This window comes from Ictalurus furcatus, chromosome 11, assembly GCF_023375685.1.
Source record: "Ictalurus furcatus strain D&B chromosome 11, Billie_1.0, whole genome shotgun sequence".
Lineage (NCBI taxonomy): Eukaryota > Metazoa > Chordata > Actinopteri > Siluriformes > Ictaluridae > Ictalurus > Ictalurus furcatus.
The window spans coordinates 25,018,980-25,040,017 of NC_071265.1; the positions used below are offsets into that span (position 1 = coordinate 25,018,980).

The 21,038-nt window shown below is 38.4% G+C and overlaps 3 protein-coding genes across 5 annotated transcripts; 2 read left to right on the plus strand and 1 right to left on the minus strand.

Moving 5' to 3' along the window:
• Nucleotides 1–469: 469 nt before the first annotated feature.
• mustn1a (musculoskeletal, embryonic nuclear protein 1a) lies at nt 470–1,447 on the plus strand. Its single transcript, XM_053636697.1, has 3 exons — nt 470–588; nt 673–805; nt 1,276–1,447. Exons 1-3 carry the CDS (start codon nt 580–582, stop codon nt 1,359–1,361), a joined length of 228 nt encoding a protein of 75 aa, XP_053492672.1. The 5' UTR covers nt 470–579; the 3' UTR covers nt 1,362–1,447.
• A 217-nt stretch (nt 1,448–1,664) lies between these two features.
• On the minus strand, nt 1,665–7,011 carry ruvbl1 (RuvB-like AAA ATPase 1). The gene is made up of 11 exons (XM_053636696.1): nt 6,567–7,011; nt 6,018–6,104; nt 5,740–5,872; nt 4,147–4,298; nt 3,953–4,042; nt 3,393–3,542; nt 3,133–3,196; nt 2,807–3,005; nt 2,598–2,700; nt 2,425–2,516; nt 1,665–2,120 (listed from the first exon to the last, which is right to left on the minus strand). The coding sequence occupies exons 1-11, from the start codon at nt 6,705–6,707 to the stop codon at nt 1,961–1,963; spliced, it is 1,371 nt and encodes a 456-aa protein (XP_053492671.1). The 5' UTR covers nt 6,708–7,011; the 3' UTR covers nt 1,665–1,960.
• Nucleotides 7,012–8,571: 1,560 nt separating this feature from the next.
• Nucleotides 8,572–16,372, plus strand: eefsec (eukaryotic elongation factor, selenocysteine-tRNA-specific). Of its 3 annotated transcripts, none has more exons than XM_053636951.1 (7): nt 8,572–9,471; nt 10,154–10,361; nt 10,566–10,662; nt 11,470–11,634; nt 11,960–12,583; nt 13,747–13,903; nt 14,115–15,266. In XM_053636951.1, exons 1-7 carry the CDS (start codon nt 9,162–9,164, stop codon nt 14,120–14,122), a joined length of 1,569 nt encoding a protein of 522 aa, XP_053492926.1. In that variant the 5' UTR covers nt 8,572–9,161; the 3' UTR covers nt 14,123–15,266. The 3 variants fall into 3 exon arrangements, with proteins under 3 accessions (XP_053492926.1, XP_053492925.1, XP_053492927.1); XM_053636950.1 differs by lacking the exon at nt 14,115–15,266 and adding an exon at nt 15,277–16,372 and having other exon boundaries at nt 8,577–9,471; XM_053636952.1 differs by lacking the exons at nt 8,572–9,471; nt 14,115–15,266 and adding exons at nt 9,709–9,981; nt 15,277–16,372.
• The last annotated feature ends 4,666 nt before the right edge of the window (nt 16,373–21,038 follow it).

Sequence of the window (21,038 nt, forward strand, 5' to 3'; positions counted from 1 at the left end):
GTTGTTATCTGTTTTAACCATACTTAATAGCACATTTGCACATTCAGACTTCTCTGATGTAATGTCTTGAGCTCACAGATTAATGACAGTGATGAGAAGCAGATGAGGATGAGAGAATATCTCACATCTGTTAGATCTTCAGTCTTTTAAAAAAAAAAAACAGTTTGTTTTGTGTAAACATACAGTATGTCATCTCAGTGGAATGAGGAAGGGAGTGCACTTGATGACCTAACAAGATCGCACAAATGAAAAACATGTGATGAACTGAAGTGTGCACACACACCGTTATAAAGAGATCCAGGAGCACTAATCAAAATACACCTGAAGGCACATCAACATACTTTTCACAGCCATATAAACCTGTTGGAATGAAAAGCCATCATATACATCACCGTGTGAACTGGGATAGAAGGGAGGAGTAACAGTCTGACTCATACTTTGGCCAGCACAATTATAGTCCACTGGGGTTTGTGTGTTTAAAGGAAGGAAGGAAACATCAAGTTCAAGGGAGGACTCCAACCGAAGCTGGGAGGCTGCAGTACAAGTTTAGATTTGAGCACCAGTTGAAAGATCCTGAACATGTCTGAGGTATGTGTAAAGGATCTTATTAGAGATATGGATTGATCATCAACAGCTGCTGATCTGTAGCATTTCTGTTTTTTTCACCTACAGCTACAGCAGGAGGGAGAGGAGGGTAAGATAAAGAGGCCGGAGGTGAGGAATGAGGACCTGATTCAGGCAAAAGATAAGCTGGCGTCTGGGACTACGGTGAAGAGTAAGACCTTTGAAGTGATGGAGGAATGTGGTGAGTGGAGCGATGACCCTGTCAGTACAGTAACACAAGCTCTGTGTGTGTGTGTTGGACCAAAGAGAAGAATAAGAACAGAAGTGCTTGCTTGGTAGGATGCAAAATATGTCTCTGTGTGCATGCCTTGGGTTTGCTGGTGTTTCCACTCCATATAAAGTAACAGAGGGTCTCAAAACCAGGGCACACAGACACACAAATACTCCCTGTGGAGAGACAAATGTGTTTACGAATTAGTCTCTAGCGACTCCTCCACCTCAGTGAAGGAGCACTCGTTCTCATCATCACAGAATCTTGCGTTTACAGGACTAGTGAAAGCTAAACGTTACAGAAATGTAAATTAACTCATATGTTACATATGTGATCGTGAACATTCAGCCCATTTGTAATTTAGACTTCTGTAGAATGTTGTTAATAAAGTCATCCTGCCTTCAGCAGCTATTAACTTGTGTTTATCTCCTGCCACGCAGAACGTGAGGGGAAAGCCGCTCCATCCGTGTTCAGTACCGTTCGATCAGGAGGAGAGACCGTCTTCAACAAACCCAGGAAAAAGTAACATGGAAAATCATTCAGATTTACTTACTTTCACAATCTGTATTGTAAGTACTGAAATAGAAGGTTGAATAAAAATGGTTGAAACAACTTTTCTGAAAGTTATACATGATGTGATTTCAGGCAACTTTTGTAGGACCAATGCTTTTTAAAAAATATATATTTGTGTGTCTCTTTACACAACTACAGCATAACGTATTCAGTTTTGCAAGAATTTCCTACACTGCGGTTGAATACTGAACCAGAAGGTGAGGTGCAGCACCAGATGTGAAACAAAATATGAAAAAAGGAGGACATACATTATTCATTTAAATTCTTAAAATTTATTTTTCTGGAAAACAAAAACATGAAAAAAAAGACAAAAAAATAAAAACAAAAACGATCAGGCAAAAACTATGGACATACAAGTAAGGTAAAGAAAAACTCTCTGGAAGGACAATATTATTCTTATTTAACAATTCTTATTCCCATTTGTAGTAATCTTTTATAAGATGTACTGTGGTTGTTGTGGCTTTGCTGTCCTGCACGGCATTTTACCTGAACTGGTTTAAGAACTGTGGGGCCAGTGAAACAGAAAACAAGCGAGTGCTGAGTGAGAGGGAGTTACTTCATGAACTTGGTGTGCTGGTCCTGAAGGATCTTTGCAGAAGACTTGGCGTCATAAAAGAGCTCATTAATTTCTTCCACTTGTTCTCTTTCTACAACTTCTTTCCCCTGAACTCGCGCCAGCAAACTGGCAGGAGTTAAAAGCTGTGCAGCATACCTACACACACACACACACACACACACACACACAATTGTTCGCAAAAATAATTCAGTGCTTTAAGTACATTATAAACTGTTTTGAGTGTTATGATGACATAAAACTATGACCTATTAAAGAAGTAGGAATACGGGTGGTGATATTGCATGATAAAAGGTGTGAATAAATAGTATACTGTTCCAGTACAGATAACACAAACCTACTAAATTCTAAAAGAAATCCTGTTAACGATTATAAATATTCCACCAGTTTCCCCTAACTAATGATCAGTCAACTGGCTAATACGAATGATACGGAATGATACCTGAGGGTGGTCTTAGTGCCAATCTCTCCCAGGTGACTTAAAGCCTCCTCGCTGATGTTTATGCCTTCTGTCTGAGATCGGATCTTAATAATCTACAGACAAACAGACTGAAATTAGCACAAGCACAGTTGAGAGTCTTTGTTCTTGTCTCTTTGTTTTTTCCACACATTCACCTGTTTCATTTCTTGAGGAGTATACAGAACGGTTTTGATGATCATAATTCGATCCAACAGATCAAGAGGTATTCCATGAGGAGAGTTAATGTCCTCCGTCCCTCTAAAAAAAAAAAAAAAAAAAAAAAAAAAAAAAATTATTTTGCAATCACAAAAATACTGCGTGCTAGTGAGTGGCTTTACAATACTTCAATTAAAAGGAATCCTACCTGATGAGACAGTTTCCTCGGTTGGATGCGAACACTACTATTGGGGAGATGGAGCTCTCCAGAGCTCGGTGCAGGTAAGTGAAACACTCAACATCCAGCATATGAACCTCATCGATGAACAGAACACCAGGCACGAGTTCTGCTACACCTTGATCTATGTACCTGTTCACTACCTTGTTGATCTCCCCTCGTAGCTTATCTATAAAAGCACATACCATATTAACATGCATGTGCTCGAATATGAAACCCGCTCAATAAACCTGAACGTTGGAATGCATCTGGATTCAAATCAGTCATCAAAACGTGCGTGTGCGCGTGTGTCTTACCTGTGATCTCGGTCTTTTTGGCTTTCATTAGCTGCCCCATCATAGAAAGGATGTCCTGACCTCCCTAAAGCACAGTCAGAATGTGACACTACATCTTAATCGTATACAGCAGTCTTAGACGGTTTCAAAAATACAGTAGTCAATGTGCCTAAGTTTAAAAAATTCATTATAATTTGTTATTAATAACGCCTCATTATTTATATAGAAAAAAGAAAAGTCATTTACATTTACCACATGTTTAGATTATTGTGTGTGTGTACCTGAGGGCGTGCATTAGCTATATCCAGGTCGTGTAGCGTAACATCTTGTATAATCTCTTTCTTCTTGTGTACATCTCCTTTGGGCAAGGGAACGTATTCTTCAGCCTCCAAGTCAAACTCTGTTGCAAAGGTGTCGCAGCGCCCTTGTCTCTGTGGACCAATCACAGCACAGGGTGATTACAGAGTGACCGATTACAGCTCCGAACATGACGCGGGGAACATATGTTAATAACGCAGTTGGGGAAATGGTGAGACACCCTGCAATATAATGAGTAGATACATGAACAAGCGTATGCCCTCTGTTTGTTTTGCTTCAAGTACTTCTTTGCAAAGTTCTCAGGCGTTTTAAGAAGGAATCGTTACAATCTCTGCAGTGCTGAAGTGTATAAGGCTGCGCTGGAAATCTGTGGGTCCGTGCTACAATGTCTACTGGTGTGTATGTCAACAGTATGACGTACAAAAGTCTCTTGTGCTAGTTGTCTAATACACATGCACTGCCTCAACACCCTAAACCAGTGAGTGTTCAGGAGAGACAGCAACAGGTTGTGTGTTGTCCTTACCTTTACTGCTCCACTGTTAGCTTCAATGTAGATGACATCACCAACCTCCACTCTCTCCTTCTGTAGGCTCTCATAGATACTGGGATCGAGCTGCGTCACACAGAAACGAAACACATGTCTAGACATCAGACGCATCTCGCATCGTTAACTGCCATTCCCACAGGACTTATTTATTTATTTATTTTTATGCATACCTTCAGCTGTTTGGTGCCCTTCGCCGTCTTTAGGCCGATGATGACGTGACTGATGGTTTTGCCGTAGCCACCCATTGGATTCTCCGTCTCACATGGGGTCAGCTCTGTCACCTCGCCTTCATACACTTCCTTAGTCTCCTTAATTCGCAGTCCTACATTACGCATTAATATAAAACTCATCCTTTAGCTGGTATAAAGAAACATTTGGTAATAGAATACGCTACTATTAAAAATAAAAAATTCTCTCTCCGAAATAAAAATTATAACAGACAATAACAAGACGTGCAGTAATTTTATATAATTTCATGCTAGAAAAAAAAAAACTAAAGAAAAATGTCAAAAAGAGCATTTTTTTGGTCTTTTTATACCAACAAATGGGCTTCTAAGTAAGTTTTATTATGATTGTTTTTGGGATGTGGGAAAAGAATGCAGATTATATGAATTTGAAACAGATTTTCAGTTTTGAAGAAAGTCACAGAGACTTTTTTGCAAACAGCAGAATTTAGTACTGGGTGGAATTTCCTACATTCTGATTCAAAAAAAAAAAAAAAGAATTAAAAAACTGGGTAAAATCCTGTGATGTCAATAATCGCAGTTTGTTGCAGCAGTAGACTGTTTAGCCCCGTAGGTTTGCAGATATTATCACATGCTAGCCATTGTTAGTTGTTAGTATCAGGTAACTGTGTGCGCATGCGAGTATTCAGGTGGGTAACAAAAAGTGCAAATGTATATATGTGCACAAGAACAATCCTCACAGTATAGTTTTATTACAGGAGTTAGCTGTAATATATTATTTAACTATTAGCAATGTCCGGATTCGGGCCGAAGGACAGTCCATTCTGGACCGATACCTAAATCTCAGCGCTAGTCACCTGACACCTGGCTACTCGATTGTTTAAGCATGCATGTATAACTTAGTGTGAATGGCCCTTTAAACTAGCTTGTTAAATGTCTGAAACAGAATCTTATGAACAAGCGAAAAGATAGCCAGTACTTTAGTACTTTCACTCCCATTCTGTTCTTCACTGTTGGCATGTGACAACATCGTCCAATCAGAGCAGTGTAACAACATCACTATGACAATGCTGTATATTTCCACACTATCTTGTTCGAACGTAACAACGCTTGACATGGTTAAAGATGACTGAACAGATCAGTATGCATTTCTACTCTCTAACGGAAACACCAAACCTACGTGCTTAATTTGCAACAAGACAGTGGCGATTGTTAAGAGTGGTAACATGAAGCGCCACTATGAAATAAAGCACATGTATTTTGAGCAACATTATCCACAGAGCACGGAGGTGAGAAGCAAAAAAAACTTAACGAGATGAGAGAATCATTTCGAGTAACAGGTCGTATTATAGTTTTGTTTTTTTAATTAAATAAAATTTAAAAAAAGAAAAAAAAGAACAGAGCATACACTTGCTCAATCGTCCTAATGTGTGGACCTTCAGGTCAGTGGAAACTTGGTAAGTGGATCACAAAGATGTAGATTTGAGTACCCCTGGTCTAATATGTGGTCAGTTGTGTGTAGACCTATCTATAGTGAAACCCCGACTCTTATGCTAGTGTATGGATGTGTAGCCTCACCAATAGCTCTCCTGAAGTTCTCCATCAGCACCTCTGTCTTCTTGATCTCTGAAGAATACACTTCACTGCCCACCATGGGACAGAACGGTACCTTATTCCCCAGCTCCTGCGCCATGGCCAACGCTAAAGCAGTCTGTTTGGCACAAATAGTTGTTTAAACACACGTATCATTTCTACAACCAACCCCACAACATATTCTCTCGAAAAATCGTTCTACCGATTTGAATATGAGAAGATTTCAGTTTAATGCATCACATGAAGAAGGAGAAAAGTGTTACCTTTCCGGTTCCAGGTGGCCCTGCCAGTAGGACAGCTCGGCCAGCCATCTTTTTCAAACGAATCAGCTCCACAATGATGCCACAGGCCTGGAAAAACAATTTGTACCGGTTATTAGAGAGAAAGTTTGCCTACACACATTAACTATCTCTAAACTGAGGAACACAGGTCATTCCCTAAGTGTGTTCTGCTTCTGTTTCATATCACAGTACAGTGCAGTTTTATTCTCCATGTTCTCAAGTTTAATATTCAACTCCTCATTAACCTGTTAAGAGAAGCAGCAGGGTTCAGAGAAGAAACAGAAGATTTGTCTGTTCTGTAGGTTTCTTCTTTCCTGCCTGTTTAACGTGTCCTGCTTATTAAAGTTAGAACTATTCAACAAAGTCAATATTACGTTAAAGTTAAAATAAAAAGTTAAGACAAAACAACACTTGGTAAGCAAACTGAGACAAATGTCAAAAAGTATTTGTTGTAGATGTTTTCAGTTTATTCATTCATCAGACTGGCTGAGCCGCGTTAGCTAACATTAGCTAGTTAGCAGAGCTAGCTACCTCTCTAGCGGTCTCCTGGCCCACAAGGCCGGACGCAGTCTGCTTAGCATTGCCGGCGTCGTCTAGCCCGAGACCTTTCACATGGCTGTGAGACGCAATGCGCTGGGTCTTCGTTGTGCTTTTCACCTCCTCAATCTTCATGACTTTATCTCGAATCCAAACGCTTCACGGTAGCAAGTAAACCTGCTCTGAACCCCAGCCACCTGCGTTTGCCGTTGAAATCGGCGCGATTACAAACACACGAGGAAACTCGTTTCCAAGCGGGTTACCAAGGAAATTTCTGGAGGTAAGCCTCTTTTACAGTGCGCCGTGTGGTCATTGGCCAAGAGTCCTCTTAAGTCTGTGCCGATTGGATGATTTCAGTGTCTATCTGGAAGGAAGCTCAATCGATTCGCTCCTTTGTGTGCGGGGTTGAAGAGTCGTACTGAAACAGCACTGGAGTAAAATTGGTTTGACGTTCGATATTCGCGGATATGCGGAAATTAAGGGACCGTCTCTAAAGTTACATACGACATTGTTATACACGTTTCTAACTTCAATAGCATTTGAAGGGAATGATGTACAGTCACACAACCAACTGGAAAGTGTTCGACTAGGTGTCAGGTATGAGAAACACCTTTTAGATTTTTGATATTTAACCCTACAATGCATGAACCAAAAAAACCTTCAAGAATGCATAAAGGGGGTCAAAATGACCCGTACTGGCTTGAATGGTTTTCTTCAAAAAATAGATGTCCTATTAATTAAATTATATATATATATATATATATATATATATATATATATATATATATATATATACACACACACACACACACACACACACACAAACACATATATATGTAAATTTAATTTATATATAATATACACGTTTTTTCTTAATATTTGATTTGAAATATTTGAAATATTTGATTATATCTTTTCATGTGACAACACTGAAGAAATGACACTTTGCTACAATGTAAAGTAGTGAGTGTACAGCTTGTGTAACAGTGTAAATTTGCTGTCCTCTCAAAATAACTCAAGACACAGCCATTAATGTCTAAACCGCTGGCAACAAAAGTGAGTACACCCCTAAGTGAAAATGTCCAAATTGGGCCCAATTAGCCATTTTCCCTCCCCGGTGTCATGTGACTTGTTAGTGTACTGGTCACTGGAAGTTCAACATGGCATCTCATGGCAAAGAACTCTCTGAGGATCTGAAGCAAAGAATTGTTGCTCTACACAAAGATGGCCTAGGCTATAAGAAGATTGCCAAGTCCCTGACCCTGACGCTGAGCTGCAGCACGGTGGCCAAGACCATACAACGGTTTAACATATATATATATATATGTTAATATATGCATATATATTCATACATGTCTAATGAACATATGATTTAATGGCTTATTTTGATAAATATCAAAAATCTAAAAGGTGTGTGTCATACCTGACACCTAGATGAACACTTTACAGTTGTTTGTTTGACTGTACATCATTCCCTTCAAATGCTATTGAGCTTTAAATAATGGTAAATTTTGTGTATGGGCCCATTCTGCAGTGAAATACATGTCAAATTTAAATGTGATTTAATAGCTCATTTTAATAAATATGAAAAATCTAAAAGGTGTGCATCATATCTGACACCTAGATGAACACTTTATAGCTGGTTGTGTGACGGTACATCATTCTCTTCAAATGCTATTGAGCTTTAAATAATGGTATATTTCATGTATGAGCCCATGCAGTAATAAAACACATGACAAAATTTATATATGATTTAATAGTTTATTTGGTTAAATGTCAAAAATCTAAGAGGTGTGCATTATAGCTGACACCTAGATGAACACTTTACAGCTGGTTATACGACTGTAAGTCATTCCCGTCAAATGCTATTGAAGTTAGAATCGTGTTTAACAATGTCGTATGTGATTTTAGAGACGGTCCCTTGATTTCCGCATACCCGCAAATATCGAACGTCCAACCAACTTTATTCCAGTTGAAAACAGCGTTGTTATTTTTTTTTATTTCAATTTGTGTTAAATTACGCACAAGAATGACCAAAATATCTTCCATGCAAGTTTTTTGAATAAACTCTATGCACACGACACATCTCTCTTATTTCAAATATAGATCTATAAATATAAAAACAACTATTGTTTCTTAACTTATAATCTGTTTTTAACGATGACCGCGCAAACGTGTTAATACTCTATATCACATTTGATATTTATTAACTCATTTTAATAGACTTGTTGCACGGAAAGATCTAACATATCGATCTAAATCTATTTAGAACCTGAATACTCTGAAGCATAGTTGCAGCCGGAAACATTTTATGGTGACTCAGGAAGTGAATCTGTCAAATTACAAAACTTTTAGCGCAAGCTTGGCCCGTGTTGTGAACTAACGTATTTTTTTGTTGGCGTGAAATTAAAACGAAACATTTAATCAGATAACAAACCAGGAAGACTATATTGTTAACATCATTTTGTTTTCCGTTTATATAAAAATAAATCTGCAACAGGACAATATTAGTTGGTGTCAGATCAAAGTCTGTTCGCTGACTGACTGAACGAGATCACTTCGCTGTCACAGTCGCAGATCTCTTGGAATATGGCAGATCCCGAGCCGACACCTGGGGACAGTCTCCCCAGAATTCTGAACTTTAACCTGGGCGTGCTGGGACATGTGGACAGCGGAAAGACGTCTCTGGCTCGAGCTCTGAGCAGCACCGCGTCCACGGCGGCCTTCGACAAGAACCCGCAGTCCAAAGAGCGTGGCATTACATTGGACCTGGGATTCAGCGCCTTCACTGTTCCCCTGCCTGAGCACATGAGGCAGAGCTGTGGGGAATACGACAGTCTGCAGTTCACGCTGGTGGACTGTCCAGGACATGCCTCCCTCATTCGCACCATCATTGGCGGTGAGTAAGTTCCAGCACGCAAATCCAACCAAACTTCACATGCAGAACTTTTCAACGATAACCAAATACTGGGTGTATTCCTGACTGATTAGCTTGGAACAGTGAATTATTGTTGTCAAGTGTTAAATCTTTAACTGTCAGTTGAAGCTGACAGTTTTCTTTAGAAAGAGGATATATCGTCTGCTGCTCATGATCGAGATTGATTGGCCTTTACAATACTTCTGCTCCAAACTATTATCGGAAGTGTGACATGGATTAAAGTGTGAACAATTTATGTTTTGTGCTTAAAACGTATGCTGGTTCTACGCACAAAACGGACCTGGTTGAATTTTAGGATAAAGCAACTATTCCAATCCCATGCACTTTCAGTTATGACCAGAAGGTGGCACAAAAGATGCATAACAAGAAAAAAGGTGCATAGACGTTGCAGTTGAATTCATCAGGCCCCAGGTTCCCAGCCCTGAGAGAGGAGAAAGTCAATAGCACTAACAAAGTTTGACTGTGTGTTCGGTGAGCATATGAGATCGAATAAAGCTGTAACTTTTCAGACAAACGTTTCCTCTCTCCAGAGTGATGGGTTTGTTTACCTAAGCGCTTTCTGTCTCTTTCTCGTATTCTTTTATCTCAAAGGTGTGCGTGTTCATAGTTTCACATTTGAACAACAATTATTGTGTATTTTTAGGGGCTCAGATCATTGACCTGATGTTGTTAGTGGTCGACGTTGTGAAAGGTATGCAGACGCAAACAGCAGAGTGCCTCCTGATTGGTCAGCTCACCTGTTCACACATGATCGTCATCCTCAATAAAACGGACCTGTTGCCCAGTGACAAGAGACAGAGTGCCATTGAGAAGATGACCAAGAGGATGCACAAAACCTTGGAAAACACTAGGTGCACACTAACAGACGTGCAATCATGTATCTAGTTAAGCGTTAGCATGTCATGTGTATATATACATATAATTGTTTCAATATGGCAGTGTATTAAATGGAGATTTTTCACAACAATTTCTGAAATTGCTGACAATACTATTATAAATCAGAATCATTATAAATCAGTTGTCATCATTGCTGTTTTGATTTGATGGTTGAGTAGATTTAAAGGTTGCCCGGTCATTGCCGTGGCAGCAAAGCCAGGGGGACCTGAGGCTCCAGACACAGCGGAAGCACAGGGAATCACTGAGCTCATAGAGGTGAGAGCATTTGGTAAATTTGTCCTTAAAGGGATAGCTCACCAAAAAATGAAAATTCTGTCATCAATTACTCACCCTCATGTCGTTCCAAACCCATAAGACTTTTGTTCGTCTTCGGGACACAAATGAAGACATTTTTAATGAAACCTGGGAGATTTCTGTCCCTCTATTTACAGTCCAAGTAACCAAAACTTTCAAGCTCAAAAAGTTCCTAAAGGCATTGTAAACGTAATTCATGTGACTCCAGTGGTTTAATCCCAATTTTATAAATAGATACAAATGGTTTGTGTGCACAAAAAAACTAAAAATAAGTCTCTATTCACAAAATATCACGCGTTGACGAGAGAACCACAGCACATGCGTGTTGTCTTGACGTGAGGGCGGACTGAAAAATGCAAGTCCTCCTCTGTGTCGAAATCTGCAGACATCTTTGTTACAAAGATTGTTCTATGTGACTCAATTTGAGTTCCTCTTCCTCTGCCATGTCCCGTTGTATCATGAGAACACAAGAGCGGACGTTCGGCGCATGAAAGTTTTGTTTACATGGACTGTAAATGGAAGGACAGAGATCTCCCGGGTTTCATTAAAATGTCTTCGTTTGTCTTCCGAAGATGAACGAAAGTCTTATGGGTTTGGAACGACATGAGGGTGAGTAATTGCTGACAGAATGTTCATATTTGGGTGCACTATTGCTTTAACACAGTTTAACTATTTATCTTCTTGACTACCTGAGTTTGGTGTGTTAGGATCTGGACTCAGCATTTGACTAACAGCATATAAAGTATTTTGTGTTTGTTGTTTGTGTAGCTGCTAAAATCCCAGGCGTTCCTACCTCAGAGAGACCCATCTGGTTCTCTGCTACTGGCAGTGGATCATTGTTTCTCCATCCGTGGCCAGGGAACAGTCATTACAGGCACCATCCTGCAGGGGGCACTGCGTGTCAATGACACTCTAGAGATACCTGCACTCAAGGTACACACATTCATACAGCGCACATCTGGATTGTGGGTCCCAGAGTTTCCACACTCTTAGAAAAACGGGTTCTAAAATTTAGTACTTTCCAATGAGTGCAAGATGAGTATTCAGTGTTTCCTGTTTTTCAGAATATTCCAGCATACATGTGTCTATAAACTAAGAGACAGATCTGCAAAAACATTCCAGCACACCACTTTTGAATACCTTAAGATAACTGAGGATGACTCAAACACTAAATAAACTCCTCTTAAATATCAGAATATGTGTTTTTAAGGGTAATTAGAAACATTCCTTATCATTGTGGGCTTGATGTGATCCTTAGGTGACTCGTAAGGTGAAGTCGATCCAGATGTTCCGTAAGCCAGTTCCTAGTGCGATACAAGGAGATCGGGTCGGCGTGTGTGTCACACAGTTTGACCCAAAGATGTTGGAGAGAGGGGTGGTGTGTACACCTGGTTCACTGCATACCATTCATGCCGCCATTATTTCTGTACGGAAGATCGAGTACTACCGTGGTGCACTTAGCAGCCGTGCAAAATTCCACATCACCGTTGGACATGAAACGGTCATGGCACGCGTGTTATTCTTCAGCCGGGCTTCTCTAAGTGCTGACTCAGGAGCAGCGTCTCCTACAGAGCAGAGCGCAGAGGCTTTCTCATTTGACTGGGAGTTTTGCCACCAGGAGGAGTATTTGACTGGCCAGGGAGAAGCCGAAGGGAGGCATCCCACGCAGTGGGCATTATTAGAGTTTGAACGGCCTGTCACATGTCCACCACTCTGTTTGGTGATTGGCTCACGGTTGGACTCTGATATCCACAGCAACACATGCAGACTTGCTTTCCACGGAAAGCTGTTGGACGGCTTCGAGGACAAAAACTATGTGGACAGCACGTTGCCCAGGCTCAAAATCAGTAAAGACAAGCACAAAGAAGGAGCAGTGGAACGGGTAACAACCTCCTACCCAATAAATACACAACTTTCAAGTTATATAATCACTCCCCTCCATTTAAAAAAAAAAATGATAATGTAAAACTGGGCCACATTAAGGTGACACGAGAGTCCTGTGGTTATTATATGCAGTTATGCTGTAGTTACTGTCACTGTTTAGTGTAACAGGGCGACATGATAGTGGCTTAAATGGTAATCATAATTAATTTGTTCAGTATTATTTATCATAATTATTCAGTTAATTGCACTTTGCCAGCACAATCTACATTCATTCATATATATATATATATATATATGTGTGTGTGTGTGTGTGTGTGTGTGTGTGTATATATTCATATATACATACATACACACACATATATATATATATATATATATATATATATAACATATAACATATAATGAGTGAATAAATATAAGCCACATTAATTTAGTGTTAATAATTCTAAATACTAAATATAACCATATTAAGATTTGCACACATACATGTTAACATTAACATGCACACATACATACATACATACACCTATCGTAGCTCTAACCTGCTTCTGTAGCAAACTTTTGTTTTGCCCGTGTCTTCAGTCAGCATGTTTGGGAGGTAGAAACAGGAAATTTGTCTGAGTGCACTGTGATTGGTCAGACAGGTAAACCTTTCAAGTCCAGGCGTATTATTCCGTTCTTCATCCTAAAGCATAATATTCGGTATCGACTTTAAATCATTCAGTGAAACTGACAGGAAAAAAAAATAATAAGAGTTGAGAATTGTAAATCTGGACTCGTCAACAGGTTTAGGGAGTGAAAACTTTTCGAACACCGAGCTCCTGATTAATGTAGCAGAATCATTGATAACAGATACGTAATGTTAGCCTGTTAACTTTAGAAACGCTTACCATTGTTGTGGTCAACTGTGTGTAAATCATTGCATAAGACAAAAACGTAAGATGTAAGAACATATTCATAATGTAGGAACTGAAGGGTGAGAGAGACGGCTCGGTCAGCATCAGATCGTTATCAGGATTGCTGTATTCCTAATGTCCATGTTTAGATTATAAGTCACATATATCTAGTTGAATGTCTCATCATGCTTCTGATAGTTAAGTAAGATGTGACCTTCTTACAGAAAAGATTCATGGTATATTAACTGCGTCTATCTGTGACCAGGTGACAGACGACTACACTGTGATTGGTAAAAACCTGTTCAAGAAAGAGACCAACCTTCAGCTGTTTGTGGGGTTAAAGGTCACACTTTCTTCAGGAGAGACAGGGGTCATTGAAGGCAGCTTTGGACAGAGTGGCAAAATCAAAATTAGAATTCCAGGTATGGAAAAAATACAAAACACACACACCCCTAATACATGTAGATACACTACACATGGGTGCACAAATCTTCAGGTAGGCCTTAGACACATGTAAATGGACACTTGTATTTTATCACACACTTCTTTGGTTTTTTTAGAGCAGATGTAATAAGATGAACAGGAATATTCTTCCTTTTGGCAGTAGTGTTTGAACTGTTATATTAATTGCAGGATTATAATCTATCGATGCCTTTCGTTTGAAAAGTTTCACCTGTGGTTCAGACTGATGCTGTTTTGGATTGTGGAGTTGGTAAAGATAAGTAACTTTGAGCTACACAATTATCCGATTTAATTCAGTTCAATTCAGTTCAATAACAGAAATACCAATAATAACGATACAAAATGAGAGATAATAGCGTGAACACTTACAATAACAGTTGTGACTGTAACAAACACTTACAATGCTATAGTGCTGAACAGCACTATAATGAATCATGAATAACACAATCCGTTTATACCACCTAACCTGTGGTTAGATAATATTAAAGCTCTATAGAATGTGGTAGAATAATATAAAGGACCTGATACTTTGGTTGATAATCTGTAATAAACTTTCAGTTTGTCTCATCTGTCAGTAAGTTTGCAGTGAAGCAGCTCAATTTTAATTCTTAAATGCCACCCCGGGTCACTTCTGACTTTTGACCTCATTCCTCCTCTCTTCCATGCCCAATTTGTTCCGTCAGGGTTCTTTCCTTACAATTCTTGTCCGGCTGTTTCCCAGTTTGCTCACTGATGAGCTACATTCTAACCCAGAGTTCTATAAAGCTGCTTTGTGACAAAGTTTGTTATTAAAAACACTATACAGTTAAAACTGCAGTGAATTCAATTTGTTATCAACAGCGTATAGATACCATAACACCGAACTATAGAATCAGTTGTGTTTTTGTGTTAGCAAAGTGATCACAAAGTGCAATTAGTTAGTTATTAGCAAACAAGATTCTTAAATGTGAAGCTCAAAGTTGTACTAATTTACTGATATTTACTAATATTGGTTACTATAGTGCAGTCCCTGAAAAATATCTTTGAACAGGACGTTATATAGCACTCCATGTTATATAGCACTCCATGTAATGTAGCATTTTACACAGATTGATGAGAGAAACCTATGAATTCATGTTAGAATAATGTGAAGGGGTCTCAGTACTGTCTGAACGCACTATGTATGTGCTGGGCTGTTAACAATGGTAGTTAAAACTATAATACAAAGTTAATAACAATTATGTTATAGTGATACAATTTTTTCACACAAAGTGTATTTTAGGCCATATGTGAGGATTCACGTTCTCTGTTTTCAGTGTGCTAAGGCACTTTCTTTTTCTCTTGATTCCAACAGAGGGACTGAAAGAAGAAACAAAGCAACACTTCTCTTCCTCCTCCAAGAAAAAGGGAAAGGGCGGGGCTAAAAATGAACCGCCTAAAGAGGAGGACACCAAAGTGGACTCACAGCCCATAACCATTCATCTGAATTTTAAAAGATATGTTTATGACCCCCATAAAAAGATGGTGCAGTCGTGATTTTTACAGCACTAATTGTTATGGTAGAGACTCAAGCTCAGGGTAATTATCTGAGCAGGCACATGAGGTGCTGTGCATATGATTGTGGCAGGAAGTGTGTGTATGTAACCGTCTGGTTGGCTTTCTGTTACTTTGGAATCTTGCTGTGGTTTCCCTGCAATAAAATACCAAACACTGGTGAAAATACTAAATTATATAAGGCATTATTTTTCTCTTATTCACATGCTTTGGAATATTTTTAATTCTAGTTGTCAAATCCATTATCCATCTATTTATCATCAAATACTGTATATTGCCTGATGAATATAATTAAGGGTTTGGTTATACTTGCTCAGGTGGCATTTTAGTAAACACAAAAAAACAGCAGCCTTATTTTTGCGCATATGTTTCTCCTTAAAATCTAAAAACCTACTTTCAGAAATGCTGTGGTTATAACACATGTGCAGTTGTGTATTTGTGTCTCAGGCCTGTCCTGTGCGCTGTACTAACATTAATGAAGTGAAATAATTACTTTGATTAATTACAACTGGAAGAGAGCGGGAATACGCTGCTAAACACTGCAGATCATCAGAACTCTGAGTTGCGTGAGAGAACCTGTGAGATACGACAGCTTGAGTCGAGTCTGTTAACCTTTCTAATCGAGGTCCTTCATCAGAAAAGTCCTACACAGGGCCTGTTTAATACTCTTAAACAAGTGGAAGAAAGGAAAGTGGAGGAAAAGAAGGAAAGTGGGCAGTGAGGAAATGAAAACAGAAAATGTCTCATGAGATTAAAACAGCAGGTTGGCTGCTTCCTTCCTGCTTGATCTGAGACCAGGTCTTATTGGATTGGATTCCCTCACTCCTTCTTTACCCAAGTGACAGGCTCAATTAAAATGCCCTAAACAAAATTTTTCAGTGTGTTTCCAACTTTGTGGCAACAGTTTGCGGCAGCTCCAATATTATGGTGTCCACATACTTTTGGCTATACACTATATATGTGGTCTCCCCTTTTTAATGGCCCAAAAGTAATTGGAAAAACTAATATAATCATAAATTAAAGCTTTAATATTTGTTTGCAAATCCTTTGCAGTCAATGACTGCCTGAAGTCTGGAACCCATGGACATCACCAGATGCTGAGTTTCTTCCCTGGTGATTTTCTGCCGGGCCGCTACTGCAGCTTCAGTTCCTACTTGTTCTTGGGGTGTTTTGCTTTCAGCGAGTGAAATGCATGCTCAGTTGGATTCAGTTCAGATGACTGACTTGGCCATTGCAGAGTATTCAATTTCTCTGCTTTAAAAAAAGTCTTGGATTACTTTTGAAGTATGCTTCGTGTCCTTGTTCCTCTGCACTGGGAAGCAACATCCAATGAGTTTGGAAGCATTTGGCTGAATCTGTACAGATAATATAGCCCTATACCCTTCAGAATTCATCCTGCTGCTTTTGTCAGCAGTCACATCATCAGTAAATACAAGGGAACCAGTCCTATTGGCAGCCATACATGCCCATGCCATAAGATTTCTTAGTATACTTCGGATCATGAGCATTTCCTTCCTTTCTCCATACTCTTCTCTTCCCATCATTCTGGTACAAATTGATCTTTGTCTCATCTGTCCATAGCATGTTGTTCCAGAACGGAAGACTTTTTTGGCAAACTCTAATCTGGTCTTTCTGCTTTTGAGGTTTACTGATGGTTTACATCTTGTGGTAAACCCTCTGCATTTACGCTGCCGAAAACTTCTCTTGATTGTTTACTTTGACGCAGATGGGTTTAATTGGGTTTTTTCTTTTTCTTTTTTTTTAAGGGGTTTTTCTTCAGCAGAGGAAGAATTCTTCTGTCATCCACAACAGTTGTTTTCTGTGGTATTTCAGGCCTTTTTGGTATGGGGGGGGGGGGGGGTGGGGTGTTGGGGGGGTTGGGGTGGAGTACATTTAAAAAGTTCTGTAATTCCGACACTGTTCACCCTTATTTGGATGTAAATATCCTCAACTTAGAGCTGAAGTCTGTACTTTGGGTTCACATTCATTATTTAATTTCAACTCCAATATATTGTGGTGGATAGCTAAAATAAAAATAACCAAATATTTATGGACCTGACTGTAGCTGATTTGAACACTGAAATAAACGTTCGAACCCACACACAGATATATTCAGGTTAAGAGCACAACACTCTTCTCTGATCTATATACGTCCCTTTTTCAGGAGACTGTATGTTAAAGATAATTTTGTAAAATCCAAATAAGCTTTACAGATCTTTATTGAAAAGGGTTTAAATGATGTTTTTCATGCTTGTTCAATGAACCATAAACAATTATTGCACATGCACCTGTGGAACAGTCCTGTAGACACTAACAGTTTACAGGCGGTAGGCATAAACTTTGTGTATATAAAGTACTTAATATCTATCTGATGAGGAGAATGGGCTCTAATCCTGTAAGAGAAGAGTCAGAACCTTCAGAAACTGAACGTGTTCATTGTTTTCAGTCAAATCCCCCTCCGAACACAGGAAGGTTAAATTCAAAGATTTAAGTTTCAAGAACTGTATGTAGGTAGGAGAGTACTGTCAGATTATTGGGAAGGCAGCTCCCTTTTGTCACACACACACACACACACACCTCATGCACACACCTCATACACAAGGGTTTTCAAGGGAAGATATAATCTGACTTCAAAGGGAAGCATCTGAGGAGATTAGCCTAATATATATTATAAGGATCAAATATTGCAGAGTCCTCTGTTAAGGTTTGCAGTATCTGCTTATCTTCTGTCTTGATTTTGTGTTTGTGTATCTTTTGATAATTTTGTCTCTTTTGTGCCTTTTGCAGTCTGTTGTTTCAGACATTTTGTGTTGTAATTCAAAATAAAAATGGAAAAAGGAAATTGAACGTATAAAAATAATTTTAACAGAATTCAATCTAACACAAAAATTCTAGGCTATAAGTAATACATTCTCATATATGGTTATGTACTGTGTGTGTGTGTGTGTGTGTGTGTGTTTTAAAATGACTTGTCACTTTTTATCAGTCAGATGCTGAATTACACAACCAAGTCAATGGATCAATCTATGGATCATCAGTTTGTCAATTCTGGACATCTCTGTAGGGATCATTGAATATTGCTCAGTGACTTTGGAAGCAGAGTATTCATTCTTTTGTCCTTCTCCTTGTCATTTTTCTTCTGTTGTTACATTTACATATACCCTTACCCTAAAATGTTTTGCATAACGTTTTGTAAATTGATTAAATATAAAATAACGAGTTTTCAGACCTTTTACTCAGTGCTTCAGGGTATGATGCTACATGCTTGGCACATCAGGATTCGGGGCTCTTCTCCAAGTTCTTGCTGCAGAACCTCTGAAACTCCATCAGGTTAGATGGGAAGCATCACTATCTCCATTTTCAGGTTTCCACAGAGATGTTTGATTATGTTCTAGTACAGGCTCTGGTTGTGACACTTAAAGGCATACACATACTTTTTCATTATGGAGTAGTTTTTTGCAGATGATGGGGAAAAAAATAATTTAATTCAAGGATGTAAGGTAAAAAAAAAAAAATAGAAGAAGAAGAAGTGAAAGGTTCTGAAAACTTTCTGAATTCAACACATGGCATTTTTAGTCTCAGTCAATTTTTAAGGGTAATGAAGCACTCCTTTATTCACCCAAATAGCCTTATGTTTTGTTTTCCTGTTTTTTAAATTCTGCCCATAAGATATAAAACAAAGACATGTCTTTATGTAGCAGTTCTTACTTCCTGGTAGTTCAGCTAAAAAAGATTTAACAAAAAGCTCTTTTGGTGCGGGGTCACACAGTTGGACACACAAATACCTTTTCAAACCCATCAATCACATAAGCTAGTGACCTAAAAGCTTTGTGTATCCGTTAGTAATATGACTAACTGCATTAGTGGGCTTTCTCTCTTATCTCTAAACGATAAACCAAGTGATCTATTCAATTACAGCTATTCAATTATAGCCTCTCTCTAAACAAACAATTAGCAGAGTGTCAGAGTGACATGTTTATCCGGAAAGATAGTTATCCTAACCCTAACCCTAACATTCGCACGTGTTTTATTAAAGATAAAGCAGTATTCAGCATACATAACTGTGTGATGTACATCAGTTTATTTTTGTATATGTCTGAGAAAAAGAGTGGAAGAGTCCTAAGAGTGGGACCTTCAATGTATTTCTTAAAGGGCATTTCAAATAGCTATACAGTGCATCCGGAAAGTATTCACAGCGCTTCACTTTTCCCACATTTTGTTATGTTACAGCCTTATTCCAAAATGGATTCAATTCATTATTGTCCTCAAAATTCTACAAACAATACCCCATAATGACAACGTGAAAGAAGTTTGTTTGAAATCTTTGCAGATTTATTAAAAAAAAAAAAAAAAAAAAAATCACATGTACATAAGTATTCACAGCTTTTGCTCAATACTTTGTTGACGCACCTTTGGAATTTTGGAATAAGGCTGTAACATAACAAAATGTGGAAAAAGTGAAGCACTGGGAATACTTTCCGGATGCACTGTATATATATATATATATATATGTATATATATATATATATATATATATATATATATATATATATATATATATATATATATATATATATATATATAGATAGATAGATAGATAGATAGATAGATAGATAGATAGATAGATAGATAGATTGTACTTGTTCTGTAAAAATTCTACACCACAATACAAAAACTAATATGGCTGTATTTTTTTCTGTTATATTTATTATTCCTATTAAATCTTGCTTAACTGTAAGATTTTACTGTAATGTGGTTTTTAAAAACAAGCATATACAAGTTTTCGTTTCTGTTTTTCAAGTTTGAATTTGAGCCAAATAAATTGTAATGCTTTTTTAAATATTAAATACTGTTGTTATGCTGTATGGGAGCACATGTTCTCCTTGCCCCTAATCCGTACGTGTGCATGTGCACAATGATCTGAAGCCAAATCTGAAACTGTCAACACTTTATTGTTGAAGCTGAGAAACCAGATACACCCAGAGGCATGCCCTTCTTTCTTTCTCTCTCTGTTAAGCCGGGTTCAGCCTCAGTGGGAGTATAGTACATCTACACACACACTCCCAGTGTGCTCATTTATAGAATGCCACGCTTAAAAGCTTATAAAGCAACCACAAAGACTTGTACATACAGACAGTGGAGCACACAGACAGTGAAGCATAATGAATATGCACTGTGTATAGAGAATGTAATTATATTATTTATTTTATTTTTATTTTACAGCTCTAATCAGGTTACTGTATCCATGAAATTTTACAATTATTAAAAAACAAAACCCAACTGTAAAAACTGATTAAACTCAGCTTTTTATTTGGTGTAGGTTAGACGTTTTATCTTAACATATTAGTGCAAATATTGTATTATATGAGTGAATTTTTTTTTCTCTGTGTCTTTATGTCTCTGTGTGCATGTGCATCTTTTGCTCCCCCTTGCACATTTTGCAAATATTTGTCTGTCAGCCTGCTTATCTTAAATCTGTGGCTGACCCCCTCTCCAGCCTCTTTAGTGACTTTCTTCCTTTCTATCTTTCTTGATCTCTTCCTTTTCTCTTCCACAGCTCTG

What these genes read in the sequence shown, in the direction of transcription:
- eefsec (XM_053636950.1), top strand. Translation starts at nt 9,162, where the DNA reads ATGGCAGATCCCGAGCCGACACCTGGGGACAGTCTCCCCAGAATTCTG. An exon ending in GAATCACTGAGCTCATAGAG is followed by an intron (nt 10,663 to 11,469) that starts GTGAGAGCATTT and finishes TTGTTTGTGTAG; the next exon opens with CTGCTAAAATCCCAGGCGTT. An exon ending in TAGAGATACCTGCACTCAAG is followed by an intron (nt 11,635 to 11,959) that starts GTACACACATTC and finishes TGTGATCCTTAG; the next exon opens with GTGACTCGTAAGGTGAAGTC.
- ruvbl1 (XM_053636696.1), bottom strand. Translation starts at nt 6,707, where the DNA reads ATGAAGATTGAGGAGGTGAAAAGCACAACGAAGACCCAGCGCATTGCG. An exon ending in GGCCACCTGGAACCGGAAAG is followed by an intron (nt 5,873 to 6,017) that starts GTAACACTTTTC and finishes TGTGCCAAACAG; the next exon opens with ACTGCTTTAGCGTTGGCCAT. An exon ending in GAACTTCAGGAGAGCTATTG is followed by an intron (nt 4,299 to 5,739) that starts GTGAGGCTACAC and finishes TGCGTAATGTAG; the next exon opens with GACTGCGAATTAAGGAGACT.
- mustn1a (XM_053636697.1), top strand. An exon ending in TGAAGTGATGGAGGAATGTG is followed by an intron (nt 806 to 1,275) that starts GTGAGTGGAGCG and finishes CCTGCCACGCAG; the next exon opens with AACGTGAGGGGAAAGCCGCT.